General features: G+C 48.9%; 1 protein-coding gene and 1 long non-coding RNA gene across 3 annotated transcripts; one reads left to right on the forward strand and one right to left on the reverse strand.

Moving 5' to 3' along the window:
* The first annotated feature begins 3 nt into the window (after positions 1–3).
* On the forward strand, positions 4–14685 carry Gtf3c4 (general transcription factor IIIC subunit 4). Of its 2 annotated transcripts, XM_070014916.1 has the most exons (6): positions 363–442; positions 4384–4474; positions 7208–9034; positions 11618–11748; positions 13158–13246; positions 14127–14685. In XM_070014916.1, the coding sequence occupies exons 3-6, from the start codon at positions 7286–7288 to the stop codon at positions 14189–14191; spliced, it is 2034 nt and encodes a 677-aa protein (XP_069871017.1). In that variant the 5' UTR covers positions 363–442; positions 4384–4474; positions 7208–7285; the 3' UTR covers positions 14192–14685. The 2 variants fall into 2 exon arrangements, with proteins under 2 accessions (XP_069871016.1, XP_069871017.1); XM_070014915.1 differs by lacking the exon at positions 4384–4474 and having other exon boundaries at positions 4–442.
* LOC138822243 (uncharacterized) lies at positions 9412–12449 on the reverse strand. The gene is made up of 4 exons (XR_011370382.1): positions 11451–12449; positions 10767–11218; positions 9734–9867; positions 9412–9639 (listed from the first exon to the last, which is right to left on the reverse strand). It is a non-coding gene; the product is annotated as an uncharacterized lncRNA (long non-coding RNA).
* Positions 14686–20683: the final 5998 nt, after the last annotated feature.

Genomic DNA, 20683 nt, shown 5'->3' on the forward strand with positions numbered 1-20683 from the left:
GGGCGCTGGGGGTGGCGGCTGCGGTGCTGCAGGCGGCCGCGGGACGGCGACGCGGGCTCGGGGCGCCGGGGGACCCCATCTCTGCGCCTGAGGGAAGATGGACCCGGCCGACCCGGTCCAGGTGGAGCCCGCAGACGACGGGCCCGCGCCGCCCGCGGAGGAGGAGGGCGAAGGGGGCGGGAAGGAGTCGGCGGCGGACGCGGCCCCTGGGCCCAGCGCCGCGTTCCGCCTCATGGTGACTCGGCGGGAGCCGGCCGTGAAGCTGCAGTACCCGGTGAGCGGTCTGGAGCCGCTGGCCTGGTCGGAAGACCACCGCGTGTCGGTGTCCACGGCCCGCAGCGTCGCCGTGCTGGAGCTCATCTGCGACGTGCACAACCCGGGCCAGGACCTGGTGATCCACCGCACCTCGGTGCCCGCTCCTCTCAACAGCTGCCTCCTCAAAGTAAGCCCGGCCCCGGCCCTGGGGTCCTCTCCGGCCGCCGTCCCGCGATCGGCCACCCGGCCCGCCGCGGGGCCGCGGTTACCCCGGCCACACCACCCTGGGGGTCGTGAGGGGCCAGGATCGCCTCAGCTTTGAGGGTGAAACCTTTACAGCAGTTGGCACCGTTTCTCGGATCACGTCCCTCCCCGTCCACATCCCAGTCCTGCGGGCGCCCCTCAGGACGCGATCCCGCCAACCCTCGCTTCGCCCCAGCATCTGGCGGGCAGCTCAGCTATCTGATTGCTCCCGGGTGCTGTCTGAGACTCCACCCCCTGTTGACCCAACCCGGGACCTGGCTCCTATTGTCTGGGGCAGACTCGCCAAGGCCCTTGGCTGGCTTTGTTTACTGTTTGGGGCCCTCCTCTCGCGCCTCTTTGGCTTTAGAGTTGGGAAACTGGCCCATTCATTGTCTTACGGGTTTGAATCGTTTTATTGTGAACGGTCCTTGTGTCTCACCTGGGGCAGACAGACGGCTTATACTCCAGTTGTTCTTTAGCAAGAGTCTGGGGGGACTTAGATTGGAAGATTAAAGCTTCTGCAAACAAAGGCAATGATTAAACTGGAAGTCGGAGGTCTCTAAACTCACTGCTTTTGGCTTCCCCTAATCTAAGTTTGCATCGGAACTTCTGAGTTTCTAAAGTTTTACTGTGTTGTTGTTCTATTGGGTGCAGGTCCTGGGGCTTGAAATCCAGGCCTGGGCTGTTAGCTTCTTCATTCGTGGCTAGTGCTCTATCTCTGGAGCCTACCACAGCTTCACTAACGGCTTTTTGTTGGATAATTGGAGATGAGACTTACAGACTTTCCTGCCCTAGCTGGCTTCAAACCACAATCCTCTGATCTCAGTCTTCTGAGTATCTAGGATTATAAGCATGAGCTACCACTGCCTGGCTAAGTTTTACTATTTTAATACCATCATTTTCAAACTCACTTTAAAAGCAGTAAGCCATATTGTACATTTCAGTAGCCTGGATAAAAGCTTTCTATTTTTTCTGTATAGATCTGCATGCAAATACAGTAGGTGATTTGCAAAGGTTCTGAAAGTAGAACAGTGAACCACAGTCCCTACCCTCTGGGAGCTTACACTACAGGCAGTGCCAGTTTATTTGGTAGTGAGGTTTTTCTGAATTCCTATTCAGAGCTCCGAGGTTTTAGCTGTGGGTAGAAGGCCAGCACACTTAGCTTTCAAACACAGCTTAATATTGAATTAGGTCCTTTAAACTTGTATGTGCGCCTGTGCTTGTGCAAGGGAACTGGTATGGTGGCTTGAACTAAGGGCCTACTGCTCTTAGCTTTTTCTACTCAGGGCTAGTGCCCTAACACTTGAATCACACCTACATTCACTTCCTGCTTTCTTGCTAGTTAATTGGAGATAAGAGTCAGTTAGGGCTGGTTGGAGCCTCAGCTCTCAGCCCCCTGTAGAGCTAGGATTGCAGGCTTGAGCTACTGCTATGACTTTATTTTTTGAAATTCTCACTATGTAGCTCGGGCTGGCCTTGAATTCCCAGTCTCCCTGTGTCTGTCTCCTTGAGTGCTGGGATTACAGGTGTGTGCCACCAGAACCTGCATGAGTTTTAGGTCATTAGTGAACTTCAATGATTTAGTACTCAAATTTCTTATAGATATGAATGAATTGGCTTATAAATAAATCAGTTGGACACATGCTAGCAATGCTTTGAAATTCAGTTGTACATAGCTGGGAGGCAGAATGGTATTCTGAAAGCTGTCTTCTCTGCTGAAAAACAAACTTTGTATGTTCAGGGATGTTCATGTGCACAGTGCCTAGAGAAGCATGTCTGTAGAGTAGAGCTTAAGTTCTTCCTCAGAGAGACATTTAAAGGTTGGAAGGAATAGTGAAGGAAGGTGTTTAAATTAGGGGAGGTCATCCAATGGTTGAATCTGCTGCAGTGCTGAGAGAAAGTAATGTTTAGTTTCTCAAAGGAAGGAAGGAAAGGCCTTGGCAGATGGCGGAATTGAGACATCCATCTTGTGCCCATGAACCTTTACTCACAGGCATAACTGTTAATTGGATGGTGGTCATGATTAGTCCACAAATGAGCTCAGTAGTCCTTATGGAGTCAGAAAGTAAGTGAGCCCAGTTTGGGAACTGTGAAAGTTCAGTCCAAGAAGTCCCTAAGGTGCTGTTCCTTAGGGGTCCTGGTATGGTTTAGAACTGGAATCTACTGGGTTCTAGCCCATGGCCTCTAGGTCATGATGTGATTATCTCTAGTAGGATGAGCCCAAGACAGGCCTATCCATAAAGGAGTAAGAATAATAAAGTCGATACTGTTTGGGTTTTTTTTCTTTTCTTACACATTGTATCACTTATCATTGATTCCTGGCTCTGAATGTGTAAATGGCGCAAAATAAATAAATAAAGCAGCCTGCTGCAGGTGACTCACACCTGTTGTGCTAGCTACTCAGGAAGCTGAGCTCTGAGGATCCAGGCTTGAAGCTAATGGGACAGACAAATCCAAGAGACTCTTACTGCCAGTTAACCAACAAAAAGCCAAAACTGAAGGTGTGGCTCAAGTGGTAGAAAGCCAGCCTTGAGCAGAAAAAGCCACTGAGTTCAAGCTCTAGTACCAGACAACATGCATACACACAGAAAATAAAGAAGCCATATAGGTATAAAAAATAGGTCTGGGTTAATTGTGGGTATCAATGTGAAGACAATATACTTAGTATTCTAATAAAATTTTGACTCAGTTTGCATTTGACATGTGCCACAAATCCTGTTTAACTAGTAATAAAAAACACATAGCCCTCTGATAATTGATAAAGAACCTGATGAAGAAGCTTCTGGGGAAAAAAATGTATAATAAAGCTAGGGATGTAAAGAAGTTGAATATTTTGATGCACTATGTTTTGGGTGTTCTGGGGATTAGAATCTCCTCCACACTGCCCACCTTGCCCAGATACCACCACCTGGATCTCCGTGCTGTGTGCAGCACTGCTGAAGTGTGCTGTCAGCTCCTTCTGAAGCTTATGCTCTGCTGTTTGGATTATGATTTCTTTTAGAATATTGTGCAGCTAAATAACAAATCAGATGTTACCAGCTATTGGTAAGTTACTATAGTGGATACTGAAGTTATATGATATAAAGCTGAATGATAGAAATCTGGAAAAGCAATGAAATACTTAAGGACAAGTCATAATCTTTCTTCCCATTGGGCTGCTGATTTAGTGTGTACTGAGTTGTGGTCTGTTCAAATCCCACCTGAATTTGTGTGCTTCATTGTATTGTGCATCAGATGTTAGGAGTTTTAGAACTGTCTCCGTCTTCCTACAGAATACTTTTGCTATTAGTACTATTTACTTGATAGTTAAATGTTTAACTTGGGGCAGGCCTCTGTGCCCTGGAGCATTTATGTCCTTGGTGCTTGTTTTGATAGCTAGTTTTGTGATAGGGAGAGTTGGAGGAAGTGTAGTAGACTAACCTAATTGGAGTGTATTGTGGTAAAGGTTACTCTAAACCATCAGTCAGGCTTTTCCCTGCTGGTTAAGAACCACGATCTTCTGATCTTCTCCGTCCTGCCAAGAACTCTTCTTGTATTGGGTGGGACAGAGGCTTGCTTGAGCTTCCTTTGTCTCTTCTTGCACGGCTGCTTTGGGTTACAAAAATCTGTCAGTTTATTTTTGTTCTGCAGTAGCTTTTTGTGAGTTTCACCAATTCTAAGGATTATTATTTAACCTTCAATGTTTTAGGGTTTTATGAACAATTTCCTTACCCTTTATTTCATGTACTGTTTGACATCTCTCCTGAATTTTACACGCTTATTGTGTAACACTAATCATTAACAGTTGCTTAACACTCAGAATACTAACAATTATCGTAGCTAATACTTACTGTTTACTATATAGTTTGAGTATTCTGACTTATTTAACTTTCTTAACTGTGTGAGATGTGAGGAAATCAAGACCAGAAGATGGAAGCTGTTTGCATGCAGTCAGGGAGCCGGCGCGTGACAGAGCCAGCGTTTGAAAGGAACCCAGGTAGTCTAGCATCGTAGCACAGATTTCAGTCACTGTACCATGTTTAAATGACACCTACCCATCCAAAGCTTGGGACATACTTGATTGTCTCTCTAGCCACCTGTATCTCATTTAGTTGAAATGTCTAGTCTATATTTCTCCAGTGGATCCGTACTCTGTCCAAGAGACTACTGTAAAAGCAGTTCTTAAAATGAAGGTGTCCTGCCTAATGCACCATTTTTCATAGTATTCCTTAGGGTTAAAAAGGATGAACAACTTCCCAAAAAGGTTCCACTTTTTTTTTTTAAGTGTTTCTCTGACTCTTTATACAGGAGTTCCCTGACTAAGGCACTTCATGGCTTTTGTGACTTTCCCGGGAGGTGTATCATGTTGAGCATGTCCAAAAGTGTTTTGGCCACAGAGCTCTTTCTCAGGGAACAACTGAGGGTTAGGATTCTGTGAGTCACTGTAACAAAAGTTAACTGGGCACTGCTAGCTCATGGCTTAATGCTAGCTTCTCAGGAGGCTGAGATCTGAGGGTTGTGGTTCACAGCCAGCCCTGGTAGGAAAGTGTGTGAGACTTATCTCCAATTAACCACCAGAAAACTGGAAGTGGTGCTGTGGCTCAAAGTAGTAGAGTGCTAGCCTTGAGCAAAAGAGCTCAGGGACAGTTGAAACCCTGGGACCAACAAAAAAACAAAAACTGAAGTTAGCCAGCTAATTGGATTAGTGGGCAGCTAAATAAAATGAAATTATATTTTACTGTCTAGCAAGTTTAGCAGAAAAGAAGATGAGTAGATTAGCCCAGTTATCCTTTGCTAGTTCCTAATAATCACTTGTTATTACCTCTTCCACTCTTCATTTGTTAATACACTGAGGAACTGGATTCCTAATCTAGCTTCACAGTCCATTTAAAATAATTTTTATTATGACTGTATATGTCTTAGACTTCAATTCCCTTTTAATTCTGTTCTCCCCTTTCCAGTTTGAAGATCAGCCTCTGTTAAAAAGAAGATTGAGCCATGGATTCAAACCTGTAGTCCTAGTAACTGCTTGGGAGTCTTGAGATTGGGAGGATTGAGGTTCTGGACCAGTCTGGGCAGAAAAATTTGCAAGACCCCTTTTTGGTAGAGAACCAGACACTGGCCAGTACCTGTTACCTAGCTACATGAAAAGCCTAACAAAAGCAGATTATGCCCAGGCTCTCACTCACGTAAGAAATAAGACTCAAAAGTTAACAACAACAAAACAGAGCTGGAGTTATGGCTCAAGTGGTAGAGTCCCTGCCTAGTAGCATGAGACCCTGAGTTCAAAGCCCAGTATTCTCCCTCATCCCCACCAAAGAGAGATTGACACAAAAAAAAGAACTAAAAGAATTTGTTAGCCGGATGCTGGTGGCTCACGCCTGTAATCCTAGCTACTCAGGAGGCTGAGATCTGAGGATCACAGCTCAAAGCCAGCCCAGGCAGGAAAGTCCGTGAAACTCCTATCTCCAGTAAATCACCAGAAAACTGGAAGTGGTGCTGTGGCTCAGGTAGTAGAACGCTAGCCTTGAGCTAAAGAGCTGAGGGACAGCGCCCAGGCTGAGTTCAAGCCCCACAACTAATCCCCTTCCCCCAACCCCCCCTCAAAAAAAAAAAACAAACTTGTTTCCTCCTTTGTCCTTTTCTCTTAAGATACTGGGTCAGGTTCTTCTTTAGCATAACAGAAACCATCTTTTGATTGATTTCTGCTCTTGAGTCATTTATCTTTTTTCATTGTTAATGTCCCTCTAACAGCTGGTTGCTATTGACATGTGTTTTGGACCTGAGGGAGAAACGAGAAAAGCTGGGATGACCTCAGACCTTGCAGAGAGGGTTAGACCTGGTAGGATAGATGGAGAGGTGGAGGACTAGACAAGAAACCAGCACAGACAGTGTCCTGCCCAAGACTTCACGTGGAGGAGCAGCTTGGTCACAGCCGTCTTACACTGCAGCAAGAGCAGCCAGTGCATTTGGTCTTGGCTTTTGCGGTTTTTTTTTTTAATGGAAATAATATTTTAAAAATCTTACATTTGTGTTGTATGGATATTGTAAATATCCAAATATCTTGTATCAAAGATAGATATTAAGACATTTATTGCTTTGTGAGTAGCTCAGCTAAGTGCAGTTTACCCTTAAGAATCAACTGTTTCTTCTTGTCAGTTCTGAGAATATAGGAACCAGCCCATGAATAATGACATTTATTCTGATCCTTAAAAAAGAATTGTCATTTACTTAGTGAGTGAGTGCTCATTTACTCTTTAGACGTGTACTTGATCTTTTATTTTTATTATCTATCTATTTGGGGATTCCCCTCCTCCCCCTAGTCCTGGGCCTTGAACTCTGAGCCTGAGTGCCATCCCTGAGCTAGCTCAAGGCTAGCACTCTACCACTTGAGCCACAGCACCACTTCCCGCTTTTTGTGTGATTAATTGGAGATAAGAGTCTCAGGGACTTTCCTGCCCGGCTGGCTTTGAACTGTGCTGGGGATTTTTTTTAGATAGGGTTGCAGCATGTAACTCATGCTAACCTCATGCTAACCTCAAACTGGATTCTCCTGCCTCAGCCTCCCACGTGCTGGGATTTAGACAGGCATTACTCTGCCTGGCTAGTTGGGTCTCTTAAATGTACATCATGTCAGAATTTGGCCAAATTCATTAAAATAATTGCATATATATTGAAGTTAATTCAAGGTGAATATTTATCTGATATAGTTTCTATATCCCATTTTCAGGTTGGCTCAAAAACAGAAGTTGCCGAGTGCAAGGAGAAATTTGCCAACTCTCGAGACCCTACCATCAGCCAGACTTTCATGTTGGACAGAGTGTTCAACCCTGATGGGAAAGCCTTGCCGCCAATGCGAGGGTTCAAGTACACTAGCTGGTCTCCCGTGGGCTGTGATGTGAATGGCAGGTGCCTTCTAGCGGCACTGACCATGGACAATCGCCTGACTGTCCAGGCGAACCTCAACAGACTCCAGTGGGTCCAGCTGGCGGACTTAACTGAGATTTACGGAGAGCGTCTTTTCGAGGCCAGCTATAGGCTCTCTAAAAGCGAGGCTCCGGGAGGCCATCTAGGGGATTTTGCTGAGTTCCAGAGGAGACACAGCATGCAGACCCCAGTGAGAATGGAGTGGTCAGGCATCTGCACCACTCAGCAGGTCCAGCACAACAACGAGTGCCGGGATGTGGGCAGTGTGCTCCTGGCCGTGCTCTTTGAGAACGGCAACATTGCCGTGTGGCAGTTCCAGCTGCCCTTCGTGGGAAAGGAGTCCATCTCTTCGTGCAACACGATCGAGTCAGGAATCAGCTCTCCTAGTGTTTTATTTTGGTGGGAATACGAGCACAATAACCGTAAAATGAGCGGCCTTATTGTAGGGAGTGCATTTGGACCAGTCAAAATCCTCCCTGTCAATCTCAAAGCGGTGAAAGGCTATTTCACTTTAAGGCAGCCTGTTGTTTTGTGGAAGGAAATGGACCAGTTGCCTGTGCACAGCATCAAATGTGTGCCTCTCTATCACCCTTACCAGAAGTGTAGCTGCAGCCTGGTAGTGGCTGCCCGCGGCTCCTACGTGTTCTGGTGTCTTCTTCTGATCTCCAAGGCAGGTCTGAATGTGCACAATTCCCATGTCACCGGCCTTCATTCTCTGCCCATTGTGTCCATGACCGCAGACAAGCAGAATGGAACGGTGTACACCTGCTCCAGCGATGGGAAAGTGAGGCAGTTGATTCCCATCTTCACAGACGTTGCCCTGAAGTTTGAACACCAATTAATTAAACTCTCAGACGTGTTTGGCTCAGTGAGGACTCACGGGATAGCGGTGAGCCCCTGCGGCGCCTACCTGGCCATCATCACCACGGAGGGCATGGCCAATGGCCTCCATCCTGTTAACAAAAACTACCAGGTCCAGTTCGTTACTCTGAAAACCTTTGAAGAAGCTGCTGCTCAGCTTCTGGAGTCTTCAGTCCAGAATCTCTTCAAGCAGGTCGATTTACTAGACCTCGTACGCTGGAAGATATTAAAAGAGAAACATATCCCCCAATTTTTACATGAAGCTCTGGAAAAAAAGATCGAGAGCAGCGGGGCCACTTATTTCTGGCGTTTTAAGCTTTTCCTTCTGAGGATTTTGTATCAGTCCATGCAGAAGGCCCCCTCAGAGGCCCTGTGGAAACCCACCCAGGAAGACTCCAAAATCTTGCTGGTTGACTCACCTGGGGCAGGCAATGCCGAGGATGAACAGCAAGAGGAAGGCACTTCTTCCAAGCAGGGGCCCAAGGCAGGCCCACAGGAGAGGAGCAAAGAGGGCGATGGAGAGGACGCCCCCGATGACAGCCTCCCCCTGACGGGAGATAGCGGGAGCCAGGAGCATGTGGAGGAGAAGCTCCTTGAGATCCAGGGGAAGATCGAGGCGGTGGAGATGCACCTGACCAGGGAACACATGAAGCGAGTCCTAGGTGAAGTATACCTCCACACCTGGATCACAGAAAACACCAGCATCCCCACCAGGGGACTCTGTAACTTTCTGATGTCTGATGAAGAATACGATGACAGAACAGCACGGGTAGGTGTTCATCACCAAGACGGCAGGCTAGTGCTCTGAATGCTCTGCTTTCTTCCTGAGAGAGAAACTCAGCTTTTGCTTTGGCATTTTTGAGGCAATTGATTGGCATGAGGTGCAGGGGAATGAGTAAGAAATGTAGACTAGTGTCAAGAACATAGTCATAGCGCACAAAGCAGGTTTCCATCCTTCTTGCTGTGGCCTTGATTGACACGCTGTGCTCACTGATGAGATTTCCAGGCTGCGGATGAGCTTGAGGCCACCCTGAAAACAGTAGTCTGCGACTGCGGTCAGAGGGGAGATGCCCACCTTTGCTGTTTCCCTCCTATCTGGGGCATATAGAGTCCTTTCTGTCTGAAAGGACTTGAGAAGGTGTGATTTTGTCAAGGAGGGCATAAAAGGAAACACTGTTACTTAGATCTGGCTTTCACAAAACAGCATTATCTTTATTTTGGTACTGGAACAATCTTACATTATTTTCTAAAATGTATTCCATAGTTCAAGGTCCCTAAGGGGCCACTAGGGCTCCAGGCCTAGGGAGCAGGGGCATACAGGCTGTTCTCCAAGGTGCCCCGCACGCATTATCATTCTGTGGATTCTGTGAATTCCTGCAGAAAAGAAACTTACTTGAGCTGAAGAGCTGAGGGACAGCACCCAGGCCCAGAGTTCAAGCCCCATGACCGCCAAAAAGAATCCCGTTACCTTTGTCATTCAGACTTGGTCAGGGGAACTTTCTCACAGTTGCTAAAATCCTTACTCCAGGGAGCACACTGTACACCCAGATATTCAAAACCACGAAAGTCTGCTTGTTTTACTTTGAAAGTGGACACTTTTGCCTGAAATTAATTGAAAACACATATTTCCATTTCTGATGTTAAATTGTTCACAAGTTACCTGTTGCATATTCTTGGAAAATATGTTTGTGCACCCTTAAAATTGCTACTCCTGGAATGTTTGCAGTGACCCTAAAAGTAGTGAGGGGTGCTGGTCAAATCAAAGTCAGCCTTGCATTGTTTCTCTGTGTTCTATATTGTAAGAACATTCTGGTGTTCACGGTGTCCTGAGACTGTCAGGATTATATTGAGATACTAGATACTTACGTATTCTAGACTATAAGTCATGAAGCTTGTTTAGATTGGTCTAGAATTCTGGTCTAGGTGCCATGAGATTGGGAACCTGTATTGAGCATGGTTATATAGTTCTAACAGAGACACAGTATCAAAATGGGAAGATTGAACCCCACCCTTCTATATCAACTGAGTTTTGATTGAAGACCATGCATTTCATGTCTTGAAAAATCTGTGTGCATAAGGAGGACCTTTTTAACCCAGGATGTTGATTTTACTAGAAGTTGTAAGTCATTTCTCACTCAGCATGGCATACTAGTATAGTTGAATCTCTCAGCCTTTCTTCATTATCAGCTGCCCCTGGAGTCCCCTTTCCCCACCACATTGCCTCCTGCCCATGAAATGTTAATGCCACAAATACAGTGTGTGTTTCTGTAGTGTGGGTGTGCTGTGCTTTCTGTGAGGGAACGTTTTGTCGTGTCACCACATTGGCAGTGCATGAGTCCAGCAGTTGGCTTCCATGATCAAAGCCATCGGGTGCAAATTGAAGTGGCCCTTCCTTGGGGAAAAGTTCAGCACTTCTCGGGCGGGGGGGGGGGGGGGGTTAATTCTGAAGGCTAGAAAACAGACATCAAAAGTAATGGACTTTAAATTTGTAAATTACTTACCCAAGAGGTAGAGTGGCTAGTTCCTCGACTTCTGAACTGAAATTTAAAGGAATTAGTGAATTCACTCCAAAACCAAAATCTTGCGAATTCTTCCACAAGACATATTTAAGTGTGAATGAATGCATTAGGACTTCAAAGGACAAGATTTGCTAGAAGAGATGGCTCTTAGGGTTGGTGTAGCTCATGCCTCCCAGTGACATAGACAGTGGGAGGGGTTGTTTAATATTGAATTTTTTTACTTCATGAACCTTTTTTCCCCCTGGTACTGGGGCTTGAACTCAGGGCCTCTTGCTCTTTTTCACTCGACTGGTGCTTTACCATTTGAGCCACAGCTCACTTCTGTCTTTTTGCTTGTTAATTGGAGAGAAGAATCTCACAGACTTTCATATTTGGTCTGGCTTCAGATTGCAAGCTTCAGATCTCAGCCTCCAAGACTAGTCATTTGCATACTCCTACAAAGTCAAATGTTAATAATAGGTAAATATTTGCTTCTAACAGATGTAAAGCAACCAGAACGAGTCAGGTGATGAGTGTGATTCCCCCCCCCCCCCCCGCCCCCTTTAGGGATTTATTTTGCTCAGTGTCATAGATTTCAGGCAATCATGGCAGAACAGAATGAGTGTGATTTTCAGAACAGTTTCCCTCTGTGGGTGAAGGTGTTGCAGGGCCCCCAAAGGCACTTACTTTCTTTAGCTGGTGGACCTAGCTGGAGGGTCCAGCAAGTGTGGCTTGTAGAAATGCCATCTCCTGCAGCTTGCCCAGGCCTGCATGTTTCCATCTTCCCTTGGTCTTGGTAGCGTTGCCTCTGGACCCTGTGGTCAGCTGTCACTGCTGCCTGCCTTGTCTTACAGGTGCTGATCGGACATATCTCCAAGAAGATGAACAAGCAGACCTTCCCCGAGCACTGCAGTCTGTGTAAAGAGATCTTGCCGTTCACAGATCGGAAGCAGGCTGTCTGTTCCAATGGCCACATCTGGCTCCGGTAAGCTCCCACTCACTGCTCAGCTTTGTGCAGCGCAAATGCCCAAGGTACACATGCATGGTCCACCTCACGGAGGACGGCTCAGCCCACAGCCCGGCCTGAGGCTTCGTCGGTCTTCCTGGAGCTGGACAGGCTTCCTGGGCGATTGTCTGCTGATAGGCAAGGCCTTCAGTATACTTTGGGCATCTTGTTTCCTTGGAAGTCATGGTAAGCTTCTTAAAGGTATTGTAAATAATACCTGCCTTCACGTGTGCTTACACAAATATTTTTTGTTTTTGGGGTTTTTTTTGCTTGTTGATTTTCATAATAAAAGGTTGAAGCCTTCTCTTCTCCTCTTCCTGTTTCATTGTAAGAGTTAATCTTGGTGTGTCCTTGTTGTACTCTACGTGTGAGCTGTGTCTGACAGTCCGTCACCCTCTCTCCCTGAGCCACGTCATCACCTGCCTTTCGGGAGACTGGACTCACAGCTCTCGTTTCCAGTTGTCTTTGCTGATTCTTCTTCACCTTCTCCTGTCTGTTGTTGGGCCTATCTTCCTGTCAGCTGTCAGCACTCGGGGCTAGGGAGTGACCCCTCAAAGCTGGCTGCTCACGGACACTCTGTGGCTCCCCCTCAGTCCAGCCCTGTGTGTCCTCACAGCCTGCCCGCCCGTCTATCCAGCATCCGTCCTTGTTTGAGCATTCACTAGGTGCCTTACCTGGTCTTTCTCACTACTTTGTCCCCTTGCCAGCCCTGGCCCAGCTCACTCACGACACTTGGGAGTGAAGCTATCTACACCCCCACCCCCACCCCTGCGAGCGCCTCCCCTCCTTAGCCCTCCCGTCTCTTCTCAGGGACTTGATCGTGATCAGGCTGTGCTTGAAGCTGTCCAGTAGGGCAGGGATGGAGCTCTACTACAGAGCTTTCCTGACATGTTCACCCCCCGAGGCGCAGTCCCTAGCCCCTCAAAAAGTAAAGGAAAAAGGCCACCCATTTCTGATGAGTAAAGGCTAAGATCCTTCCAGTGGCCGGCCAGTCTGCACGCAGCCTGGGTGCCCCGTCTTCCCCTCCGAGCTCTGACCCCCTCCACTGGGTTTCCCCACCCTGCTCTCTCCATGCCAGGGGGGTACATCATTTCGTAGGTCCCACTGGAGGGCATTCCCCGCGCTGCGCTCCCCCGACCCAGCGCCCTTCCCACCCCATCTGCATGGCTGCCTCCAGTGCCCCTTTCTCAGTGTGCCCTTCCTGGCACCACTCGGCACACCCGTTACCCCCTGCCGGCGTTCTGCATTCCTGTTCTTTGCTCTGTTTTCCCCTTAACAGTTCACTATGGTCTGCAGTTGCAGTCTGTTTTAATGAGCAGCCGGGGCTGCTGCTTTCCTAGCCTTGGTAGTCTGCTCCTCTCCCCTGACAGTGCGGTCTGTGCTTTCAGGTGCTTTTTAACCTACCAGTCCTGCCAGAGCTTGATCTACAGGAGGTGTTTGCTGCATGACAGTATCGCCCGGCACCCAACTGCAGAAGGTGAGGGCCGCCCGAGCCGTGGAGGGGGGGACGGGCCCCGGGCAGTGCCGTGCTGCGGTCAGCGCCACGCTGCTTCCTGATGTGTTTGAGAAGAGCAGACCCGTCCCATTCTCTATGGTTACCCACGTTCACAGAAACGCTGCCTCCTTTCTGTCTCTGCTTATAATGGCATTTTTGAAAGATTACTATTAGTGCCATTTTCTGAGAGATTATTTTGACATTAACAACATACGAGCTAGGCATGGTGGCACAGGCCTGTAATCCCAGCAAGTCAGCAGGCCAAGGCAGGCAACCCAAGGGTACAAGGCTGGCCTGGGCTACACATGAGAGTCTGACTCAAAAACAAAGCCGGGCACTGGTGGCCCACACCTGTAATTCTAGCTACTCAGAAGGCCGAGATCTGCAAATCACTGTTTGAAGCCAGACAGGACAGGAAAGACCCTGAAACTCTTTATCTCCAACTAACTATGAAAAAAGCTGGAAGTGGGGCTGTGGCTCAAGTGGTAGAGAGCTAGCCTTGAGCAAAAAATTTGCTCAGGGACAGCAACCAGGCCCTGAGTTCAAGCCCCAGGACAAACACCAAAAAAGAAAAAGACCACCACCACCAATGTGGTGTATGAATTATGCACTTATAATAAGGAATATCCTTTTGTTTAACTTGACTATTTGTAGCTTTATGAAATACACATCCCTTGCCCTTGCGTTCCGATTTCATCACCTGCTGGGCTTTCGTCCAGCCTCGCTTCGGAATGAAAGAGCAGAGGAATGCGTGCTCCGTCCAGCACGCAGAGCTGCAGGCGGATGGCAGTCTGCTCTCACGGCCATCTCTTGTTTGGGCTTTCTGAGACTAATGCTTGATCCCACTGCCTTCCTTTTGCAGATCCAGACTGGATCAAGAGGTTGCTGCAGAGCCCCTGCCCTTTTTGTGATTCTCCTGTCTTCTGAGTATCAGTGGTGGCGGATGGAAGGGCGCAAACTCTGCTGTAGAGAACACCCTAAACCCAAGGAGTGGGTGTGGCGCACGGGGTGCGGGCGCCCACGAAGCCTGGCCCCAAGCAGAGAGGCTTCCTCCTGACTAAAGAGCAAGGCCTCCTTGGAAGCGCACTCTCAGCGGTGCGCTATCCAGGAACTAAAGAATAGCTTTTAAATCACTTGGTATGGAGAGTGTGCGGCTTTCAAATGGGCAGCAGCCCAACTCCTTACCCGGCCTGGAACACTTATTTTTCAAGTGTCTTTGCCTAAAGCAGTTTGGACAAAACAATGTCCTCCTGTCCCTAGGAACAGAATGGTCTCATCAGAGTTGGCGTGAGGCCCCCGCTGGGCTGCGGCAGATGGTAGTCCGTGCTTTGGTCTGGGACTGCTGTGGCTCCAGAGAACTTAGGTTGGTTGGCACCTGGCATCCTATGAACCAACAGCTATTAAAAGCATCTGAAACAGTGCGTGGGCTGGTATTTTGCTGTAAGTAGCTGTAGCTCTGTCCCATGGACTTGTCATGCATATGGAAGACATTTTCCTAAAACTACATTTTTAAGAGGTTGGAATCAAGTCTGAGATGGGTGTTTTTTCTTTCTTTCTGTGATTATCAGGTACCTGTGTGTGTGTGCCGTGTCTCCTTGTCTCCACACGCGGCTGGAGCTTTCTGGTGGTAGTAGTGAGATGCAGGAGCAGCGTCACCCAGCCAGGGTGGGTGTGTCTCAAGGGGCACTCAGAAATTGCAGGGGCGCCGCGGTGAGGCGTGTGTGAGGGTGTGCTGTCAAGGGTCTTAATGTCACATTTTAGCCGACTGCCAGCTTCCCAAGTTGCTGGGGTCCCGGAAGAGAGCAAGCACTGATGGCAGTGGGGTAGTGTGGTGGATTGGCCGCCCGTCCTGGGGGTTTGAGGAGGAGGAGAGAAGCCGGGGTGGGTGAGCTCTGTAGACCCTGCGCCTCCGTTCAGGGGCGGGACACAGGACTGAAAGCTGCCCAGGCTCTAGGGTTCTTAATCAGTTTCTCCAGATTGCTCGGCGGGTCTTCTTATTCTAAGAGCTGGCAAAGAACATGCTAGATGCCTGAGCCTGTGATGTCATGGCATGTTTCCACTGCTGTACGTCCCAAGAGATCTGCAAACCCAACTCCATGCCTCCTCCTACTGCTGCCCCGGTACGGATTGGCACTTCTGACCATTTCACTCGTGGCTTCTACGTCCCTCGGCCTTGTGCTTCGCTATTTTTAAGCACTTAAACGCAGCTTTCCTCTGCCTCGACGTCTCTGCATTGGTTTGTCCTCCGGGTGCCAGTGCTGTGGCTCCGGCGCTGGTGCTGGTCTGGTGACACAGTGTCGGTATTTTATTTTTTCTGAGTTTGCTTCAGATCTCTATTCCGTTGCTTGAAGCAGTGGAGCTTTTGTAGCTGAGTGTGATAGCGATTTCTGTTTCTTCTTTCTGCTCATAGTGGCTGGAAATGGCTTTGTGGTCTGCAAGGTGAGGTTTTGGTGACGGGTAGTCTCTGAGTGAACTGTCCATCCCCTGTGGAAGCATTAGCATCAGCTTGGGGCCGTCACCTGTGTGAGGTGCTTTGAGCCACCACTCCTTTTGGAAGGGAAACAGGATTTCACTGTGTTCTCAGCGGCCAGCAGCTGCATGGTTCCTCCACCTCCTCCAGGAGCAGAACGCCTGGTTGAGCCTTCCTCAGTGGAACTCCTCATGATTCTAGAAGGGTCCTCTCAGAGAAGGTTAAAGTAGCTTGGGAGTGCTCACCGCCGCTTCGCCCAATTGAATCATTGTTCTGAAAGCCAAATTGCACTTGAGATCTTGATATCAACTCCTCCTCAGATTCACACTGCAGCTTCCTTAAAATCAAAGGCCAGGCACCTATGGCTCACGCCTGTCATCCTAGCTACTCAGGAGGCTGAGATCTGAGGATTGCGTTCAGAGCCATCCCTGGCAGGGAAGTCTCTGAGATTCTTTTTTTGTTTGTTTTTGTCTGTCCTTGGGCCTGGGCGCTGTCCCTGAGCTCTTCAGCTCAAGGCTAACACTCTACCACTTAAGCCACAGCACCACTTCTGGCTTTTTCTGCTTATGAGGTGCCGAGGAATCGAACCCAGGCCCTCATGCATGCTAGGCAAGCACTCTACCATTGAGCCACCTTCCCAGCCCTTCTGAGATTCTTAATCTCCAATTAACCACCAAAATGCTGGAAGTGGAGCTGTGGTTCAGGTGGTAGAGTGCTAGCCTTGAGCAAAAAAGCTAAGGAATGCCATCCCATGCACACACACACACACACACACACACACACACACACACACACACACACACACACACACACACACACACACACACACACACACACACACACACACACACACACACACACACACACACACACACACACACACACACACACACACACGGCAGAGTCTGATCAGCCCTAAGAGCAAGGCCTCCAGGCCTAACTGGAACTAGAGCTTTGAATCACTCACCTCCGTAGTTAGCAGTATGGTTGCCTTAGAGGGTAACATGCAGAGGTGGCCTTGACAGGTTTGCACTTCACCTCCGTAGATGTTGCTTCCTCCCAGCCTGGCCCAGCCCACCAGACAGAAATTCCTTCTCATTGCTCTGAGAGCTGTTTGCTTTGATTCTGTTTCTCTACTTGGGCACTGTGTCTTATACACGGGTGTGGTCAGTACAGCAGAGGCCAAGGCGGCTTGAGGTGAGAGCAGTGTCTTCCTGATGAGTGCCATCTGTCACGTGATGCTGCATTGGTGTCTACAATGGTCTTAATGGATTAGAAGTTAGTGGTCGTGACTTTTCATTCCTGTGTCACCGAATATCGTGATCCAGCTCTCCTTGCAGCCTGCGTGGTACTCAGATGCTATAACCAGACATTGGTGCCTAGAAGAGGGAGGTTTTCTTGCCAGAGTTGGTGCCTGGGAAGTCTGCTAAGAGACATCTAGAGACTGGTGGGCAAGCCCAGGGGACCTGCGGGCCCATGCTGCCCGAGCACACACAGCAGAACCTGGCCCGGCGTCCTCCAGAGCCAGAGTCGCAGTGCTCCATGTCCAGTGAGGGCTGCAGGGATTGCTAGGACCAAATGGACTGTACAGAGCCCATTTTGAGATGGCACACTTTTCTAGAAAATTGGATGGGAAATGCAAAGCAGGAAATTCTTTACTCTTATTCCATGAGTTCCCTCCCCCTCCCCCCCCTTTTCCAGGGCTTGAGCTCAGGGCCTAACACACGTCCTCGGCTCGTTCACACTCATGGCTGGTTCTCTACCACTTGAGCTACACTCCCAGCCTAACTCATTAATTAGAGGTTGAGTCTCAGGCTTTTCTGCCTTGGCTAGCCTTGAACCAAGACCTTTGCTCTCAACTTGCTGAGTAGCTAAGATCATGGACATTTTGCCTCTGCCTCAGAAATAACGTCTCCCGTCTCACCATCAGACGTGGGCCTGCCTCAGGACACTTCTGCGCGCGGTGTCCTGAATAGCACTGCCCGTGCTGCTCAGTGTGTTTTGCTTAGATTATTGCGTTGTCTCTCCTGTTTAATTATGTATTTGCTGGAGTCGTCTGCTTGTTTTTCTTGTTTTCTCATAATTTCCAGAGAAGTGTTCATCTAGACTTCAGAGGTCAGCAGGTCCACAGCTATTTCACTTTACAACAAACAGGACAGTAAAAATGCATCCTGTGGAGGAACTGCAGTTTTGACACTCACGGCATGTTTAATTTCACTTCTTTCCCTCGAGTCAAATTAGGTAGGAGTACTTAATAGAACGTTGTGCTGTTGCCACCTAAAACTTCCATTGACTTTTTACTGCAAGCACTGTGCATTTCTTGAGAATGGGTAACAGTGAGTAAATTAAGGCTTCTTGGATGGAGTGGAGTGTGGAGTGAACCGTGTGGCTGTTTTCTTAGGACCTGGTCTAGTGGCCTCCTTGCCAGCCTCAGCCCAGAGACCCACACCCACTGCCCCCGCCTCCCGCCCCTCCCCCGCCCCTGGACGGAGGCCTCACTCATTCTTGGGTTTCCCTGGTGTTAGGCTACTGAACCACAGCATGGATCCGTGTGACCTTGGAGAAGCGGAAGTGGCAGCGGCATCTTTGGGCTGCCTCTCTGGCTTAAGCTTAGTGTGCCCTGGAGTCTGTCCTCAAATTTTCCCAGTCTTTGGGTGGCCTGCAAGTCACCACCAGCTGTAACTTAATCACTGCTTCAGAACTGGCAGGAAGCGTGGAAGTGGCATCGCTGCCCTCCGTGGGGAGCGTGGAGTAAGTCTTCTGTGCACTCGGCCCTTGTACACCACGACCGCATTCGGGGACTCTCATCCCAGGCAGTGCTATCCCGTCTCCCTGGGGTCCATTTGTTCCTGTCACCCCAGGTGAGAACGCGGTCTCCAGACCAGATTCCAGGAGGTCTCTGCTTGCTGTGACATCTGCCAAAACTACCAATTACTATTTTTCAGTGTCAGAGGTTGTTAGACCCACTGGCAAAGGTCAGGGCTAACTGACATTTTCCTGCTGCTTCCTCTAAGAAGTTTTTGAGACTCATACTATGGAAAAATGTAGGCTGGACTGACTAGCAAGATTGATTAGCTAGGCTGAAAGAATGGTAAAGGTTAGTACTTAATAAAATAGATCACTGTAACTACAATAGCACCAACCAAGGTGCATAAGGACCCTGTTCTTGGTGCCGCGTAGGGGGCACAGCTCTGCCTTGGGAAGCAGCCGCAGTCTGAGCAGCTGGTCCCGGAAGAAAGGAAAAACTCCTTTCAGTGTTGAAATAGTGAAATCGTTTACAACTAACATTTCTTTTCTGAAAGAATGGATTAGTGTTAATTTTTTTTTGGGGGGGGGTTCCGGTCGTGGGGCCTGAACTCTGGGCCTGGGCGCTGTCCCTCAGCTCTTCAGCTCAAGGCGAGCGCTCTACCACTTGAGCCACAGCACCACTTCCGGCTTTTTTTCTTTTTGCTTATGTGGTGCTGAGGAATCGAACCCAGGGCCTCATGCATGCAAGGCAAGCACTCTACCACTGAGCCACCTTCCCAGCCCCCCGTGTTAATTTTTTCTTGTGCACGTGTATGCACGTGTGTGTATGCACACTGGTTACTTTTGAGATGGGTATTGCTTCCTGCCCAGGCACCTGCATACATCTGGTCCTATTTGTCACTCCCCACCATAGCTGGGATGACAGGCATGTGCCACCACGCCCACCTTCTTCCACTGAGATGGTTTGTGGCCCAGGCTGGCCACAAACCGTATTCTTCCCAATATCTTGGCATCCCACGCAGCTAGGGTTCTGGGCTCCTGGGCCTCACAAGTGTTAAAAATGGCTCTAAATGCTAACGCTTGGAGCGGGTCTCCGTCTCCCCGCCTAGCAGAGGTTAAGCAATAAGATACTGTTTCAAGTGTTAGTTAGCAGCCTGAAAGGTGGCAGGGCTCTGGTTTAAACCTCGAAATGGTCATTTCCTGTCCCTGTTTGGCTCCTTGTCACATCCTGCCCCCTCCCCGGGGTTGTTCACAGGAGAAATGCTGGTGAAGGCTGAGCTGAGAGGGTTAATCCAGAGTCAGCACAGACTCATGGCCAAACAGGCCGGCAGACCTCTGCCTGGCTTCTAGCCCCTTGCCGAGTCTCGAGCAGGTGTGCTGTTCGCTGTTCTTACCAAAGTGGCCCAGCGGTTAGCGACTTTGTGAGCCGATCCTCCCCCTCGAGGCTGCGAGATGAAAGATGCCTTTTAGGCATCTGATGGGAACACGTGGTTTTGTTCTAGCCGATGGAGCTGCTCTTTCTTAAAGCTAAGGCTTTTGGAGTTGATCTCTGTTTTGTGTCTGTTAACCTGGTGTCCAAGTGCAAAGCGTAAGTAGTGACGATGCGTGCGTGCACGTGTGCATGGTGGACAGTGACGGTGCGTACGCATGCATGGAAGGCAGTGGCGCATGGTGTCTGCGCATGGACTCTGTTGTAGCGTTGTTGCGCAGCTACAGTACTGTGCGCCGCTGCCCTGATGAGGCAGCCTTGCTTTCCTGTGAAAATTCCCTGTCAGAGCTGGCTTTGTGGTGCACTCCTGTAATCCCAGCACCTGGGAAGCTGAGGCAGGAGGATCTCAAGTTCAGGGCCAGCGCTGGCTACTGAGTGAGGCCCTCTGTTGGAGCAAACAGGCGTCAGACAGGCCGCAGGGAGAAGTGGGGATGGCTGGAAATGCAGAGGGCTGGAGGCGGCTGTCTGTTCTGTCTCTCTGGGGCACGAATTAATGCAGGAAATGTAAAGTGCTCTGTTGTCTTTTTCAAGGCTTGTCTCCGATCTGTACTTTGATACATGAAAGTGAACACCACGCTTGTTGATAGGGGACTAAGTATAGGTACACAAGTCTGTCTGTGCACAGTAATCTTTTACGTTTACCCAGTCAGTGCCCGTGCTCAACTCGGTGCTCGGCTTTGAGCTGTGTCTGCGTCTGCACCTGACTGCCTGG

This window comes from Dipodomys merriami, unplaced genomic scaffold, assembly GCF_024711535.1.
Source record: "Dipodomys merriami isolate MVZ:Mamm:240054 unplaced genomic scaffold, mDipMer1.0.p SCAF_11, whole genome shotgun sequence".
Taxonomy (NCBI): domain Eukaryota; kingdom Metazoa; phylum Chordata; class Mammalia; order Rodentia; family Heteromyidae; genus Dipodomys; species Dipodomys merriami.

What these genes read in the sequence shown, in the direction of transcription:
- Gtf3c4 (XM_070014915.1), top strand. Translation starts at nt 98, where the DNA reads ATGGACCCGGCCGACCCGGTCCAGGTGGAGCCCGCAGACGACGGGCCC. An exon ending in ACGATGACAGAACAGCACGG is followed by an intron (nt 9,035 to 11,617) that starts GTAGGTGTTCAT and finishes CTTGTCTTACAG; the next exon opens with GTGCTGATCGGACATATCTC. An exon ending in AATGGCCACATCTGGCTCCG is followed by an intron (nt 11,749 to 13,157) that starts GTAAGCTCCCAC and finishes CTGTGCTTTCAG; the next exon opens with GTGCTTTTTAACCTACCAGT.